This window comes from Sciurus vulgaris (genome assembly GCF_902686455.1).
Source record: "Sciurus vulgaris genome assembly, chromosome: 4".
Taxonomy (NCBI): Eukaryota; Metazoa; Chordata; class Mammalia; order Rodentia; family Sciuridae; genus Sciurus; species Sciurus vulgaris.
The window spans coordinates 87,913,348-87,929,307 of NC_136464.1; the positions used below are offsets into that span (position 1 = coordinate 87,913,348).

The window sequence follows — 15,960 nt, forward strand, 5'->3', positions numbered from 1 at the left end:
ATCCCTATCTATATTAACAATTGCAAATGATAGCTGATGTTCATGTCAGGTGCTGGACTACACATCTTAACTGGAACTGGAACTGCCTTACTTGATCTTCTTAAACACTCTGAGGGATGGACCTGTTTCCCCATTGTTCAGATGGAGAAAACCAAGGCACATGGAAATTAAGGAGCTGTCCTAGGGTCTCACAGTGGAAGGACTTGGTAACATTGTGCAAACCACTTAGCACAGGACTGGCTGAGGGCGCCCTAAATAGTCATAATTGTTAACAGTTTCCACATTTTCTAGATTTGCCTGTGTGAACCCTTTAATTTTCCAGGAGTCTGCACTCTGCTCTCTGATCTCCAAGTTTAGGCAGCAGAAGATGGCTGGCTCATCCTTCCTACGCTGCTCTGGGGCTTACGAAAGTCCCTGTGGAGTGGGTGCAGGAGATCCTGGAACAGCAGGTAAACTTCAGGACAGGGGTTTGGAAAATGCACTCCCACCCCCAACCTCCCAGCTTGTTTTCCTTAGGAATCACCGTGTCGGTGGAGGCCAGAAAACCACCAAACCCTTTGCAGCAACCACCTGTCAGCACCTCAGTTGTCTCATCTGAGAAATGGACGCGGCAAAAGGAGAGACCCACAGGTCACTGAAGGAGTGGAATGCGAGGCCGCTCCACTGGTCCATTGCGGGCCGAGGGACCCAGAAGCCCTGGCCCCAGAGGTGGCAGGCGGCCCGAGGGGCGGGCCGGGGCCGGGGGCGGGCGCGGGGCGGGCTGGTGGCGGCCAGGCCTGGCGGCGGCGGCGCTCTCCCGCGTCACAGCGCCGGGCGGCGGCGGGGAGATGCGGCTCCTGGCGCTGGCGGCGGCATTGCTGCTGGCTCGGGCTCCGGCCCCGGGTAAGCGTGGCGGGGCGGGCGGGCTTGGAGCGGGAGGTCGGGCGGGGGCCGGGAGCCGGGAGCCAGCGCTGGGGAGGCCGGGGCCTGGCGGGGAGGCCCTGTCGCCTCGGGTCCCCCCTCTGCGCCCGCCGGCAGAGGGCCCGGAACAGCGCTGTCACTGTCGCTGGTACGCTGGCTCTGATGGGCTCGCGAGTGCGGCGGGGCGCAGCGGCGCCTTGCTAACTTTCTGCGGAAGCCCTCCCGGGAAAGCGGTTCCTTCCCGGACCTGAGCCCTCCCTATGCTCCTCGCCCAGGGCTCCAGCACTCAGGCAAAACTGCTCTAAGGACACCTCTGTGCCCTTCCAAGTAACCCTTCCAGGCCTCGGAGGGGAAGAGTGGAGCAGGATCGCGCAACCCCTAGTTGGTGGTTTTGTTTCCTTTTTTTGCACAACAGACAGGACCCACAACTTTTGGCAGGATCTCTGGTCAGCAACTTTCCTTTAACTTTCTTCGCAGAGTGACTCCAAGTTGAAGTCCCGGGTTAGCTGCTGGATATGCCCCAACCGGTGTTGGGGGCTGCAAACTTGTTCACGGGTCTTTTGAGGTGACCAGGCCTGTGAGATAGGGTAACCTGGGCTGGGTGAAGCCTGACCCTTTCTCACAAGAACCCTACTTGGGGTAGCCTGTCTGCCTACGCTACTGGCTTGCATTTTAATGGCTCCAACTTGTAAATCGCTGAAGAATTTTCTTCTCTTTCTCTGGCTGGCTGCCTCTGCTGTAAGGGCCATGCTGGCTAACATAATGATTATACCAATGGTTCACTTTTTCTGGGTACCTATCAGGTACCAGGAGTATATTATACCATTTAATCACAACCACATTTCAAAGAATGACAAGAGCAAATATTTATGGATACAAGTACCTCAGTTCATCTGGCTGGTAACCTTTAAAAGAGATGCTATCGTTATTAGGAAACAGAAGCATGGGTTCATAAACTGACCTAAGTTCATGGACTTGTAAGTGGCAGAGCTAGGATTTGAACCCAGGAAGACTGGCTGTAGATTCTGTGCTCACAATAGCTAAGCTTTGTTCCATTGTTTTCTAAATGAGGGACTGATACTCAGAGTTCAGTCATTTTTCAAGGGTGACCCAGCTTCCCGGTGCTGGAGCTCGCATTTGAACTAGTCTGAGGTGGAGGAACTTGGATGCCAGAGGAAAGAAATCTATCCATTGTCTCCAGCAAGTCCTGCTACAAGTGCGGTGAACCTGAAATCTCAGCCGTGAGAAATGTTCTTTTTCATGGTAGTCACTGTCTTGGTGGAGAATGACAGGAGGTTTGTCTTGGAACATAGGGTTAGGCTAGCTCTCATGACCTGCATGAAGTAGCCAGCAGTCAGGGGATGCAAGTGGGCACCAGGGCCTTTCCTCTCTCTGCTCCATGTCCATCCACCTTCCAAATTTCAAGTGCTATTAGAGGGTACCTGAGATTCACTGTTTGGAGTCAAGGACATTATAATGTTTTCAGGAGCCCTCAGGAACCTAGAGAGTTGGAATTCAGGATCTTTTTAAGTCTGTCCTAGTTGTACTCTTTCTTGGATGCACTCATCCCAGGTACCTACTCTAAGTTCTTCATCCATGACTCCTCACCACCATTGGCAAGGGACAGCTGGCAGACCAGCTTACTCCATAAGCTCAGGCTCTAACCACTGCACTTTTCAAGCTCTCTGTTTTGGGGTGGAGTAGGACCTTAGTTCCACCTTTCATTTCATAGAAAAGAAAACCAACTGGCAAAATATTTATTAAGGCCAAGCTGTAATCCAGTGTGGTGGTAATGCATTGTTTATGAAACCAGCTCTCCTATGTTCAAATTCTAACTTTGCCATGTTCGGTGTGAACTTGAACAAGTTGCTTAGCTTCTTTATGCCTCAGTTTTCTTGTCTGTAAAATGAGGATTAGCAGAGTATGAGGATTAATTGGGAAAAAATGTATAAAGTGTTTAGAACTGTTCTTGACATAAGCCGATGTTAGCCTCTATCTTTGAGCAAGGTCCTGGATAAGAGCTAATTTTAGGTGATGGGCTTAATATGAATGAATCACCCAGGGGCTAAGTCTGGTAGCACTTCTGCATAGTGCTTAGTAAACACAGGCTCCTGTTGCTCTGGATATTTATTTCAGAGTTTTATTATCATGAATTTGAACTCTCTATCCTTTAATCACTAAGAAGCTCTTTGCTGCTGATTGAATACTCTCAGTTTGCATTCCTTTTAAACTTAGAGGCTTCTGGGGGTCAGAGCCATCACCACCTTCCTGGTCAGATCAGAACTGAGGGACCCAAGCTGTGCCCACTCCTGTGTCCTGGGCAAGCCTGGTGCCTTGTTTTTGACAGAGGACCTTCATTCCCTGCAGCTGAGAGTTGCTGCGTCTTAGCTGCTTCATGAGAAGTAGGTCGTACCTGTTGGACTACATGGATGACTTTTTAAACTGGTTTTCATGACATTATCGAATGCAAATAGGGGGTTAGACCCCTTGACTTTTATACCCAGGAATTGAAATTCATGTACAAACATAACCAGCTATGTAATTTATGACATCCAGTACAAAATGAAAAATTTGGGCCCTTCATTAAAAACTATTAAAATTTCAAGAAATGGATCGTAGAGACGAAAGCCAGGGGAGGGACCCTTCCAAGCACAGGGCAGTGTGTGCCTGTGAAGCCCTCCCTGCTCAAGGTCAGTGTGGATCACTTTCTAGAGCTTCCACCTCCCCAGTACTTAGAGCATGTAAACGAATATCTGCAGTTTAAAGTTTTTTTTCCTCATTCGAAGCCTAGGCTTGCCATGAAAGGCATCATCTTTCCATTTTCTAGATGAAGAAACTGAGACTTCAAGAGCCTCAGCTAACAGCCAGGTTTTCAACCCAGTTGGGCACTAGTTCCTGGCTCTCTTCTCAGTTCCTCCAAGTGATCATGTCTGTGTTTCATTGTTTCTGCCCAAAAGCCAGGAAGGCCTGGGGCCATGAGCATCCCAGTGCCCATATGGGGTATATGGGTGTCCAGGGGCTTCCCAGTATCAAACACATACCTGTTGAAGGAATGGGATTATAGTGGCAGGAATTCTATCCCACTGGACTAGCCTCTTCTCTCTGTCTGTACTATTGCCTTCTTCTTTTGAGCATTGGCCTTAGGGCCCCTGATTGGGGTGGAGAGTTTCCTCTTGAGGTCTTTGTGCAGGTGGTGCAAGTCTGGGCCACAGTGGGGTGCAGTTCACCAAGAGGAACTGATTTTTCCACTTTCAGTCTGTACTAGGTTCCTTCTGCCCCTGGGGCCTTTGTGCAGGCCCAACCCTCTCCCAGAAGGTTACTCATTGCTTTATTAACTTTAATGTAGCCTTCAATTCATGGTCATATGCTTGGGTCTCTTCTCTGACACCAAAGTCTAGGTCAGGATCCTGCAACGATTTTTTGAAACCATCTGTCTTTTTTTTGTATCCCATGACACTATGTTACATTTTCCTGTCTTTTTCCAGAGTAACAGTTGCCTTATATACCCTGACCCTTTAGCTCCATAAAGTCAGGAATGCCATCTTCTTACTCACACAATGAATAACCTGGTGGAGGCAGGAATTTTGAGTGGGGAGATGTTATGTGGGGCCCTACCTCTACCTCAATTCCTCAATGAAGGGTCATAAAGCAAAAAATTATATTCCTTTCTGGGCTAGTGTGACTTGAACAATTCTCCTTTCAGGAAAGGGAGGATCTACCCAGCCCTGCTGTGTTATCTTACCTAGTGGAGGAGGAGCAGTGACAATCCACCCTGTCCTATCTTGTGGCTGGCTTAGCCCAGATGTGCTCAGCCTGCCCCTTGTCCAGCAGGGTGTGAGTGCTCTGTCATTCAGGCTGACATCCAGAAGGGAATAGCCTGGGCTCCCACACTGAGCTCTCTTGAGCCTAATTGTGGATCTGTGTGATCTGCTTCTCATTGTCCTGCCTCACACTGTCACGTGGTGCCTGATGACCACAGTAGGACAGAAGCTGCCTACCTCTCTCTCTCTCCTAGTACTGACATGAATGTCCTACTGTGCTCAAGTTTGCCAGGCCCTGGATCCTCCCCCTACATGCCTCCCTCCTTCTCTCAGCTCTCATGCTCCATGCACATAAGCTGAACCTCCAGGTTTGCTGGGTTTAACACAGCCACCTCCAGTGCTTGTGGGGAGTGGGGGTGTTGGCTTTGCTGAGAAATCTCATTGGAGGCACAGGAGCCCCACTACCTGAGTGCATGATCTCCATCAAAACTTTCAGATGGGGCTGGGACATTCAGCTGTTTCAATCACACTTCCCACCCCCTTGTGCTGAAGGTGGGTGTGAGTATCAGAGCTGGGGGCAGGTGGAGGACTAAGGTGAGCCTTGAGCAGCCATAACAGAGTTCCCAGACTGGGTGGCTTGAACAATGGAAATTTATTTTCTCACAGTTCTGGAGGCTAGAAGTCTGAGTTCAAGGTTCAAGCAGAGTTGCTTTCTCCCCAGGCCTCTCTCCTTGGCTTGAAGATAGCTTCTTCTCTCTGTGTCTTCTTGTGGTCTTCCCTCTGTGTGTCTCTGTCCTAATCTCCTTTTATGAGGACACCAGTCATGTTGGATAAGGGCCCACCTTAATGACCTCACTTTAACTTAATTACTTCTTTAAAGCCCCTATCTCCAAATACAACCACATTCTGAGGTACTGGGGGTTAAGATTTCAACATACATATTTTTGGGGAGGTACACAACTCAAACCATAACAAGGCTTTTTGTAACTCTGTGGGAGAAACAGATGCTTGTGTCATTTGTAAGAGAAAATGGGGCAAAATGAAGGCAGGGAGGTGTGATGATAAAGAAAAAAAAGGGGGGGTTCATCTTGGGAAGCCAGCTCAGTCCATTCCTTTCCTGGGAGCTGCTGATCTGGACCTGAGGCACAGAAGTGTAAGGGTTACTAGTTTGCTTCCAAGACGGAATCGGGCCTCCCATGGGGACTGGAGCACTTGGCACATTCTCCTGGTTTCAGTCACTATAAATAATCCCTTCTTCATGCAGTGTTAACAGGAGGAGCCTGGGGCGTGGGGTCCGCAGCACCACATCCCACCCATATTGTTTCCATTTCCTGCTTCCCAGCTCTCCTGGACTCCAGTGGGGAGCTCTTGGGGGTGGTGCATGGCTGGACTTGGATTCTGGAAGCCAGCTGCTGCATCTCTGTGCTCTCCTCCTGCCCAATTCCCTGTGCCTGTTGGGGTGGGGTCAGCCTGGGATCCCAGCTGCTTCCTTGCTCACCAGGGAGCTCCGACACAGGGCCATGTGTGCTTCAGGCAGGGCCTCAGTAGTTGGGTGGAAACACAATCTGACTTATTTAACATGGCACATGGGCAAGATGCCCACCAGGTGGGTGAGATGCAAGGAAGATGTGGGCCAATTCCTCTTCTATTGCCTTTATGAGTGACTTTGGACAATAGTGGAATTGTTACTGCAAAAGCCAGACACCTACTCACAGGATACTCCAGAATTCAAGAATTTAAATTTAATCATATCCATAAGATGCTTTTTGTCATGTAAAATAACATTTGCAGGTTCAATAGTGATTAAGACATGACATCTCATCTACCTATAATCTGTATTTCCCAATTATCTGCCTGGGCTGGCCTTGTCCCTCCTCACTGTAGACACTGAGGACCTCATACCTGTTCACAATGTGCCTGAAGTTCAGGTGAGCATTGGTATGTTCTTCCTAAGTTCACTCCCATCTATTTTTATAAGGTAACCAAAGACTGTCATGGCGTGGTGTGGTGAGTAATGGTCCCCTTGCGAATGTTAGTTTTCATGATAAAAGGCACTTTATGGACCTTGTTAAGATTTTTGAATTATTTTGGAGTGTTCTGAAGACCAGTGCTTGGCTTGTATGAGAAATCAAATGAAAGAAAATTGATGCTCAAATCATAACTCTTGAGGTGTTCAGTCTACTAAATCAATAATGGAAACCATTAAGAAGATGACTGCAACGGTTTGACTATGGTTCATCCCCTCTAAAACTCAGGTTGAAATTTAATTTCCATTATGAGATATTAAATGGTGGGACCTTATATTAGTCAGCTTTTGGTTATTGTTACCAAAATACCTGATAAGAACCATGTAAAGGAGAAAAAGTTTATGTGGGCTCATGGTTTCAGAGGTCAGCCCATGGTTGGCTGGCTTCATTGGTCTGGGCCTGAGGTGAGGCAGAACATCATGGCAGAGGGCACAGTAAAGAAAAGTTGCTAGCTCATGGTAGCTTGGAAGAATGGGGTGCTGGGAGACAAACCAAGAACAAAATATAATCCCCAAGGGCACCCCCACAGTGACCTACTTCCTTCAATCACACCCTATCTGCCTACAGTTACCACCCAGTAGTCCCGTCATATTATTAATTCATCAGATGGATAAATCCATCGATTTAAGTTACAATTCTCATGATCTGATCATTTCACCTCTGAACATTCCTGCATTGTCTATCACTTGAGCTTACTGGGGGGAGGCATCTCATATCCAAACCAAAATGAACCTTTAAGAGGTGATTAGACTGACTTCACAAATAGGTTAATGGGTTAATGAGTTATTATGAGGGTGATTCTGCTGTCGAGGTCTCTCAAACACTCTTGTGTCTGCCATGTCATATCCTGTGTTACCTCAGGACTCTGCCAGCAAAAATGCCATAACCAGATGTGGCCCCTCAACCTCGAATCAGAACTGTGAGCCAAAATAAGCCATTTTTCTTGATGGCTAACCCAGTCTGTGTTGTTAGTAGAAAATGGATGAAGACCAATGACCTATGGCTGGGATTTTATAATGAAGAATATTTTTTATTTGACAATCTTCACCTGACCCTATCACAACCTTTTCGTCAAATGTTCAGATTTTTTTTTTTTTTTTTCTTTTTTGTGCTGGGGATAGAACTCAGGGGAACTCATCACTGAGCCATATCCCTAGCCCTATTTTGTATTTTACTGAGAGACATGGCCTCACTGAGTTGCTTAGTGCCTCCCTTTTGCTGAGGCTGGCTTCGAACCTGCTATCCTCCTGCCTCAGCCTCCCTAGCCACTGGGATTATAGGCATGCACCAATGTGCCTGGTCAAATGTTCAGATATTGATTTCTTTTTCCTTTTTCCTTCTTGCTTGTCTGCAGCACTGACCAGGGGACAAAGCCTTTGTTGACTCTGACATCTGGGGCCCAAGCTTCTTCATGTGACCAGAAGGAGACATTGGGGGCTTGACAATTGTGGTTTGGGATTACCCTGAGGATACCTGCTTGTTTGGTTGGGAAGGCAGCAAATGGTGCTTATTGGAGTTGCACCCTGTGAAGTATAGGGTTGGGGGTTTGGGATCTGGTGAAGGATAGTACACAGAAAGAAGCTCCAGCATTCTGGGCAAAGCATCTTTTCATGGGCTCTGTCTGCCAGGAATTTCTTATTTTGTTTTCTGTTGCTATAACAAAGTACCTGATGTGTGCTAATTTATAAAGAAGAGAAATTTATTTGGCTTGTGTTTCTGGAGGCTAAGAAGTCATGAACATGACACTGGCATCTGCTTAGCACTTGGTGAAGGCCATAACATGGTGGGAGGCATCACATGGAGAGACAGAGCAAGCATGTCTTGTCTCTCTTCCTCTTTTTATAAAGCCACTAATGCCATCATGGGACCCTACTATCATGACTTCATCTAATTCTAGTTACCTACCAAAGGCCCCACCTCCAGATACCATTAACCTGTGATTTTGGGGATTGTTCTGACACATGAACTTTGTGAGACACAAACTCTAGGACAGGAGGCTCCGCCAATGGGTTCCAGGACAGCATGGCCTCTCTGCACAACCCCAGGTACACAAAGAACAATGACTCCTTGGAAAAGGTAACAACACTCAGTATCTCTGAGGCCTGCTGATCTGGATGGTTGGGTAGGCCTCAGGGTGGCTCCATTAAAGATCAGCTCAGAGCAGAATATGACTGGAGGAAGGAAGTCTCTGCTGGTCCTAACTAAGAAACCAGAGATAGAAAAGGTTGATGGGGCCTGGGATTCTGAAGCATCTTTTGGGGTGTTGGGCAAATCCTTCAACTCTTCCTGCTCCTGAGACTTGTTCCTTATTCTTGCACTTCAACTGAGAGCCCTATTGTTCCATTATTGGTACTAGTTCAGCATTCTGCCTGACCATTGCTGAGCATGTTCCTGGCTTAGTGTTGAAATAGCTAAAATGGAGAAGGAGGGACAGACCATCAAAGAAGGTGGCCTGTCCTTGCCCCTGCGCAGCTCTGACTCTGTTCACAATAATAAAAGCAGACCTTGGGGAGGCTGATGTGGGTTGGACATTTTCAAGGGGCTGCAAAAATTCAAATTTTTATGTGAGAACGCATTAACATTTTTTGAAACATGTTCAACTAGGTGGTCAGTGTTTGGCATCCCATGTGAATGGGATTATCCATAGATGAGCATGTGGTAACCCATGGAGGCTCTCCTCAGAAGAACCCCTCCTCTGACCATCAGGAAGGTGGAGAGTGAGCATGGGGATACACGTGCCACCTGCCTCCCTGGTCATGCAGAGCACTCGACTCCACTGTGGACTGTCCACATGAGGACAGGCTGAGGACTTCAATCATCATTTTCTCTTTTCCCCTTTCCTCTGCAGAGGTCTGCGGGGCTCTCAATGTCACCGTGTCCCCAGGGCCTGTTGTTGACTACCTGGAGGGGGAAAATGCCACTCTCCTCTGCCATGTCTCCCAGAAGAGGCGCAAGGACAGCTTGCTGGCTGTGCGCTGGTTCTTTGCACGTGCTGACTCCCAGGAGGCCTTGATGGTCAAGATGACCAAGCTCCGAGTGGTGCAGTACTACGGGAACTTCAGTCGCAGCGCCAACAGGCAGAGGCTGAGCCTGCTTGAGGAGAGGCGGGGGACGCTCTACAGACTCTCAGTCTTGACCCTTCGGCCAGCAGATCAAGGGCATTATGTCTGCAAAGTCCAGGAAATCAGCAAGCACAGGAATAAATGGACAGCCTGGTCCAACGGCTCCTCAGCGACAGAAATGAGAGGTGAGGGCACATCTGGTCTCTCTGTGGGGAGGTATGGTGGAGAGGCCTGGGAGGAGGCCAGGTCAGTGGTCCTCAGTCCTGTCACCATGCAGAGGACCCCAGGTCAGCTCTGCCAGAACATATCTTGTCAGTCTGTGGGCCACAACCACATGAGTCGAACCATGGGGCTGATGTTGGTGTAGACATGGAAATGAGAACAGAAAGGAACAAGTGTCTGCCCCTTGTCACTTAACCTGTTCTTTGGGTAAAATCTTTTTCATGTCTGAAAGATTTGACTAGATGTGCACTCTCAAAGGTAAACAAAGCCAGATACTGGTTAAACAAAGCCAATTAGAACATATAAGAAGGTTCATTACCTTCAAGTAAGTGTGAACATCTATTTTCTAATTAATGTGACTCTACTTTCAGGGAATGAAGTGTAAAAATTACAAAAAGCAATGGAAAGAGAATGGGGTCTTTGGTGCATGTGGAGCCCATCTGACTGTGCTAAGGTGCTTCTGGAAGTTAGGCTTCTACCTTTCCATAGAGGCTAGGAGATGGGTTGTGTCATCAGGTGAAGGCTGGAACAAACACTAAGTTCTTTTGCCAGCCTTGAGTATTTTCAGTGGAGAGTGGGTCATTCTAGGCACACACCCTGAACTGTTAGATTTCTGTGTTTGTTCAAGTTTTTATAGGTCAAGCTGAGAAAGGATTTGGAGGAGCTTGACTGGAGTGTGGTTAAGGAATGAACCTTTATCAGTGCCCAGCCTCTAACTCAGGTCTATGCAGCCTTGATCAATTTGGTTGGGGTGCTAGGCACCCTGGAGGTAGCATGTGTCAGGAGGTCCTGATGTGAATTGCCAGGCCTATGAATAGGGCATACTGGTGGCTCTGAGGAGTTGCCCAGTGGAACTGAGCCAAGCTCAGGCAACATCTTGCTGTGAGATTCATCAGGAAGTGGGTGAAGGCCCAGAGGCTGCCCTCCGTTCCTGGGGACAGATAGGAAGTGTTTGCCATATGTTTGGAACATCTTGGCTACTAAGTGCCAAATTAAAGGTTATCATTTTTGATCATCAGTGTTCTATTCAAGAAGGTCTTTCTTGCAATTTTAACAAAACTTAATATTGTGCACTCAAATTATGTCTTTGATTGCTTTGAACTTGGATTTAGCTTGCAGAAGATCAAGAAGGTCATAGAGTAAAGCTGGTGGTCTCATACATAAAAAAGAATCTAATTTTATGATGTATATGTAATTAATATTTAAAGGCCTTAATGATATTGTTTTGATAGTTTTTGCAAAGGAATAAAACTCAGTTGTGAGGGTAGTTTTACTATTCTATATGAATATGGGATATATTAAAGTGAAATATATATTAAAGTAAAATAATTTTTATGGGTAGTCTTTAAAGCATGTGTTTGTAATGTTTGTTAACACAGAGTGATGCAATAATTAAAATGCTGTGCACTTTTTCTCCCTAAGCAAATTAATTAAAAAAAAACAAAAACAAATGACTAGTAGTATAAAAATGTATTTTGGTATAGGAAACAAAAACTACATTAAAAAAAAAAAAATACAGGAGGGACCCACACTGAGTATCACTTGGTTCTGAAACACAGATCGTTCGTGTGTGTGTAATGTTTGTCTTTATGTCCCAGTATATTTTGGAGTCATGCACTAAATCTCGTGGCAGTAATAAAACTCTGCAATTAGAACATATAAAAAGGTTTACTACCTTCAAATAAGTGTGATAATCTAGTTTGTTATTTAATGTGAATCTATTTTCAGTGAGTGTAACAGGTTCCTTCTAGAACATTTATTTGGGAACTTGCTTCAAAAACTTGAGGTAATTTGTAAGCCTTCACTGGAAATAAAGGATCTTTTCCCAGCTCCATCTCCTCTCCCTTCCTCTTCTTCCCCTTCTATCCCCTCTTCCATCTGTTTCTCTTCCTTCCTCATTCTCCTTCTTCCTCTTCCTCTTTTCTCTCTGTCTCTCCTTTTTCTCTCAGTGCCTTCCATGCTTCTTTGACCTCTCACCCGGAAGTGGTTCTAACTTTATAATGAGTTGCCTCCCTCTCTAGGTCTGCCCTGCCTCAGCCTCTGGGCAAAGCCACAGTTTATTGATGGGAAGTTTAGAGACCTCAGCAATGAGCATAGCTACCAGATGCTCCACCACAGCTGCTGGGGGTTAAGGAAAGATGATCCCAGGTAAAAGGCCTGAAATCAATCTGGCTTGTTCTGGTTGGAGCATGTGTCCCCCAGGCTGGAGGGAGCTTTCTGAGCCTTGGCTGGCTGCTTGTCTTTCCTGGGCAGGGTTGGGGCCAGGTTTGTTGCTCCAGCCTCCCAGTGTGTCTTTCCTGGTGTCCTTTGTCTTGCTTATCCTTAGGGGCCCTGTTTTCCTAAATCTCCACTCTTAATAGTTGTTATATGGAAAACAAAAACGTAAACCAACAGCTCAATGCTCCCTTCTATGGGTAAACACATTGGGTTGGAATATTAAACAGGACTGTTCAGAGGTGTTTTAGAAGACCTTCACCTACCCGCTCCACCTAGGCTCCATAGTGTTTTCTACCATTTGTTTTTTTCCTCCTTTCTACCAGGTTCTCAAGCCATCTGTGGGAGAAGGGAATGCTTTTTGGGATTTCCTTTGTAACACTATCCCACTGTTTGCCCTTCACTGTGAACTTGATCATGTGCTCCTTCCTGTTCTTAATGTGGGATAAAATTGCCTTTCACTGTAAACTCTCAGAAAGAAAGACAGTGCCTGGTCTCTTCTCATCTAGCTGTTGCAAACCCCTCTTCCAGCAGATGGAGGGTCTTGACTCACACCAAAATATTTAAGGAATGGTTCCTGGCACAAAGTAACTGCCATAGGAGTATTGGCTCTTATTATTTGTCCTGATTTTCCACGTTTGTTGTTTTCTACTGCAAAAATAATGTAGTTCAGTTACAGAGAACATGGAAAAACAAACTAAAAGTGTTTAAAGAAGAAAATAAAAAATGACTTACTACATCTCCATCCAATAAATTAACATTTCAATGTCAATCCTTCTGGTATTTTGTGCAAATAAAAATGTAAAAACCTCATTTCAGTCTTATTATAAATACTGTTCTGTGCCTGACTTTTTTGACATTGGTAAATAATGTGCAAGTGTCCCTTGTTAAATATGCTTCCATAGTGTAACTTTAGTGACAGAATAGCATTCCATGGTGCAGATGTACCAAAATTTAGCTTCCCACTTATTATATTGAACATTTAAGCTATGCTAAATCCTTGTCAGTCAACCTCCAGAAATGTCGCCGTTCTTAGCAAAAGTCCTAGAAATAAAGTTTCTGGGTTAAAAGGGTATACCCAACTTAAAATTGATGCTATAATAGTTAATAAATTTATATTCCTGCCAGCATTAAAAATAACTTTTTATCCATAGACTCATCTATATAACCATGATTGTTAGTTTTCTGTATTCACTTGATTGGGCTTAGGGATGCCCAGATAGCGGACAAATCATTTTTGCTAGATGTGTTGTTTCTGGTTCTCTGAACCTTATTTCTTGGAACCCTGACTAATTCAATAACATATACTTTTTGAGGAGAATGATGACAGTGATGATGATGTGATGACAAATACGTGGAAACAAGTACCTGTCTTATAATTGAACCTCATTAAATACTTGGTGAATATATGAGGTGCTCTTTGTTAGGCAGAATTTGCATCTCTTGCGGTGGATACTTCTGTGGTCAGCATGACATGGTGGATATGATTACCCTCTCTGGGAAACCCAAGTCTCTTTCCCTTGACCTATTTCAATTGTACATCTTATTTGAGGTCCCACATCCATCCTTCTTCTTCTATTATACTTTCTTTGAGTTTGCAAACCATGCAAAACTCTCTCACCTACAGCATCCTGCAGATTGTATATTTTTAGCACTGTTAGCACCACATTATATAGTAATTGCATAGTTTTTGCAAGCTATTGTGACATAGGAATGATGTAAAAATTTATGTGTTTGAATAAAAGATCCAAACAAGACAAACACAAATATGTGAAAGTTGATGGGCCTAATGTCCCAGGCTTCACTCCCAACCACGGTAATCATCATCCATAACTTGGTTTAAATCTTTCAAGACCTTCTTCTATTGGCATTCATATATACCCTCATGTATAATTTTAACAATAGTACATGTATTGATTTATAATTATTGTTGATGGTATTATATGGAAATTTTGGCGATCATCATATAGTGAGATAAGACCAATCTGAATCCAACCATTATCCCAGTGATGGACACTTAAGAAACCCGATTTTCACTATACAAACAGTGATTAATCATGAACAGCTTTGTGTGCACCTCCAGGTGTCTCTGTTGGTTGGATTCTTGGAAAGGTATTGCTGGGCCTAAGGCTATGCATATTGAAATTTTTAATAGACAATGCCAAAATGCTATTGCCAATGAGACTTTACAAATTCATACTCTGGCCATCATTGGCATTGTCTACTTTCCTAAAGTTCATTAACAATCCATTTATGCATTTTTTCCATTATTTATCATAATTATGAAAAAATGTTTCTTTGTTGTTTTAATTTAAATTATATTTAATGCAATAAGTTAATTTCTGTTGTTTATTCAATTATTAGTGTTGTTGTAGCATGTCTTCATGTTTTTATTGACTGTTTAAAAATTTCTTTGGTGAATTGCCTGTCCATAGTTACAACTGTCCATGATTGGGTTTCTGTCTTTTTCGTGTGTGTTTGTATGTGTATGTATTTGATCATTAATTTTTAAGCCATTATTTATGGTATAAAACTTTCTTTGTTTTTGTCACTGGTATTTTCTCTTTATGTTTTTTTAAACATGTAGATATTTCACATTTTTGAGATATTTCTATAGTCATATTTGTTATTTTTTTCTTTTGTGGTATAACTTTTTCCAATAGTCATTTTATTATTATTATTTTTTAGTTGTAGATGGAAACAATACCTTTATTTTGTTTATTTATTTATATGTGGTGCTGAGGACTGAACCTGGTGCCTCACATGTGGTAGACAAACACTCTACCACTGAACTGTATAACCCCAGCCCTCCAGTAGTCATTTTTTAATTGAGGCTTAATTTAAATTCAGGTAGTTGAACATGGTACTTTTGTGTCTAATCTTGGAAAATATTTCCCACCACAAGCTTATAAGTGAGTTTTCCATAATTTTTTAGAAATTTATTTATTTTGATTCGTTTTATACAAATGTGGTAAAACTGTTGTTTCTCTGGTTGTACATGAAGTAGAGTCGCACCATTTGTGTAGTCATACATGTACATAGGGTAATGATGTTTGTCTCATTCTGTTACTTTTCCTTTCCCCCACCCTCTCCCACCACTCATTTTCCTCTACACAATCCATCCTTCTTCCATTCTTGCCTCCCTCCCACCCCCCATTATGTATCATCATCTGCCTAACAGAGAGATCATTTGGCCTTTAGTTTTTTGGGATTGGCTTATCTCACTTAGCATGATATTCTCCAACTCCATCCATTTACCTGCAAATGCCATAATTTTATTCTTCTTTATGACTGAATAAGATTCCATTGTGTATATATACCACAGTTTCTTTACTCATTCACCTATTGAAGGGCATCTAGGTTGGTTCCACAATCTAGCTATTGTGAATTGAGCTGCTATAAACATTGATATGGATATATCACTGTAGTATGGGTACATTTTAAGTCCTTTGGGTAGCCAAGGAGTGGGATAGTAAGTCAAATGGTGGTTCCAGTCCAAGCTTTCTAAGGAATCTCCATACTGCTTTCCAGAGTGGCTGTACCAATTTGCAACCCCACCAGCAATATATGAGTGTACCCTTTCCCCACATCCTCGCCAACACCTATTGTTGCTTGCGTTCTTGATAATAGCCATTCTAATTGGAGTGAGATGAAATCTTAGGGTAGTTTAGATTTGCATTTCTCTAATTACTACAGATGTTGAACCTTTTTTTATATATTTGTCAATCAATTGTACATCTTCTGTGAAGTGTCTGCTCAGTTTCTTAGCCCACT

General features: G+C 44.2%; 1 protein-coding gene across 1 annotated transcript in view; it reads left to right on the forward strand.

Moving 5' to 3' along the window:
• The first annotated feature begins 766 nt into the window (after positions 1-766).
• VSTM4 (V-set and transmembrane domain containing 4) overlaps positions 767-15,960 on the forward strand; it is a 90,397-nt gene continuing 75,203 nt past the window's right edge. The window contains exons 1-2 of the mRNA XM_079135850.1: positions 767-882; positions 9,537-9,935. Of these exons, the coding sequence (XP_078991976.1) occupies positions 828-882; positions 9,537-9,935 (454 nt within the window). The 5' untranslated portion in view covers positions 767-827. The remainder of the gene's footprint in view (positions 883-9,536; positions 9,936-15,960) is intronic.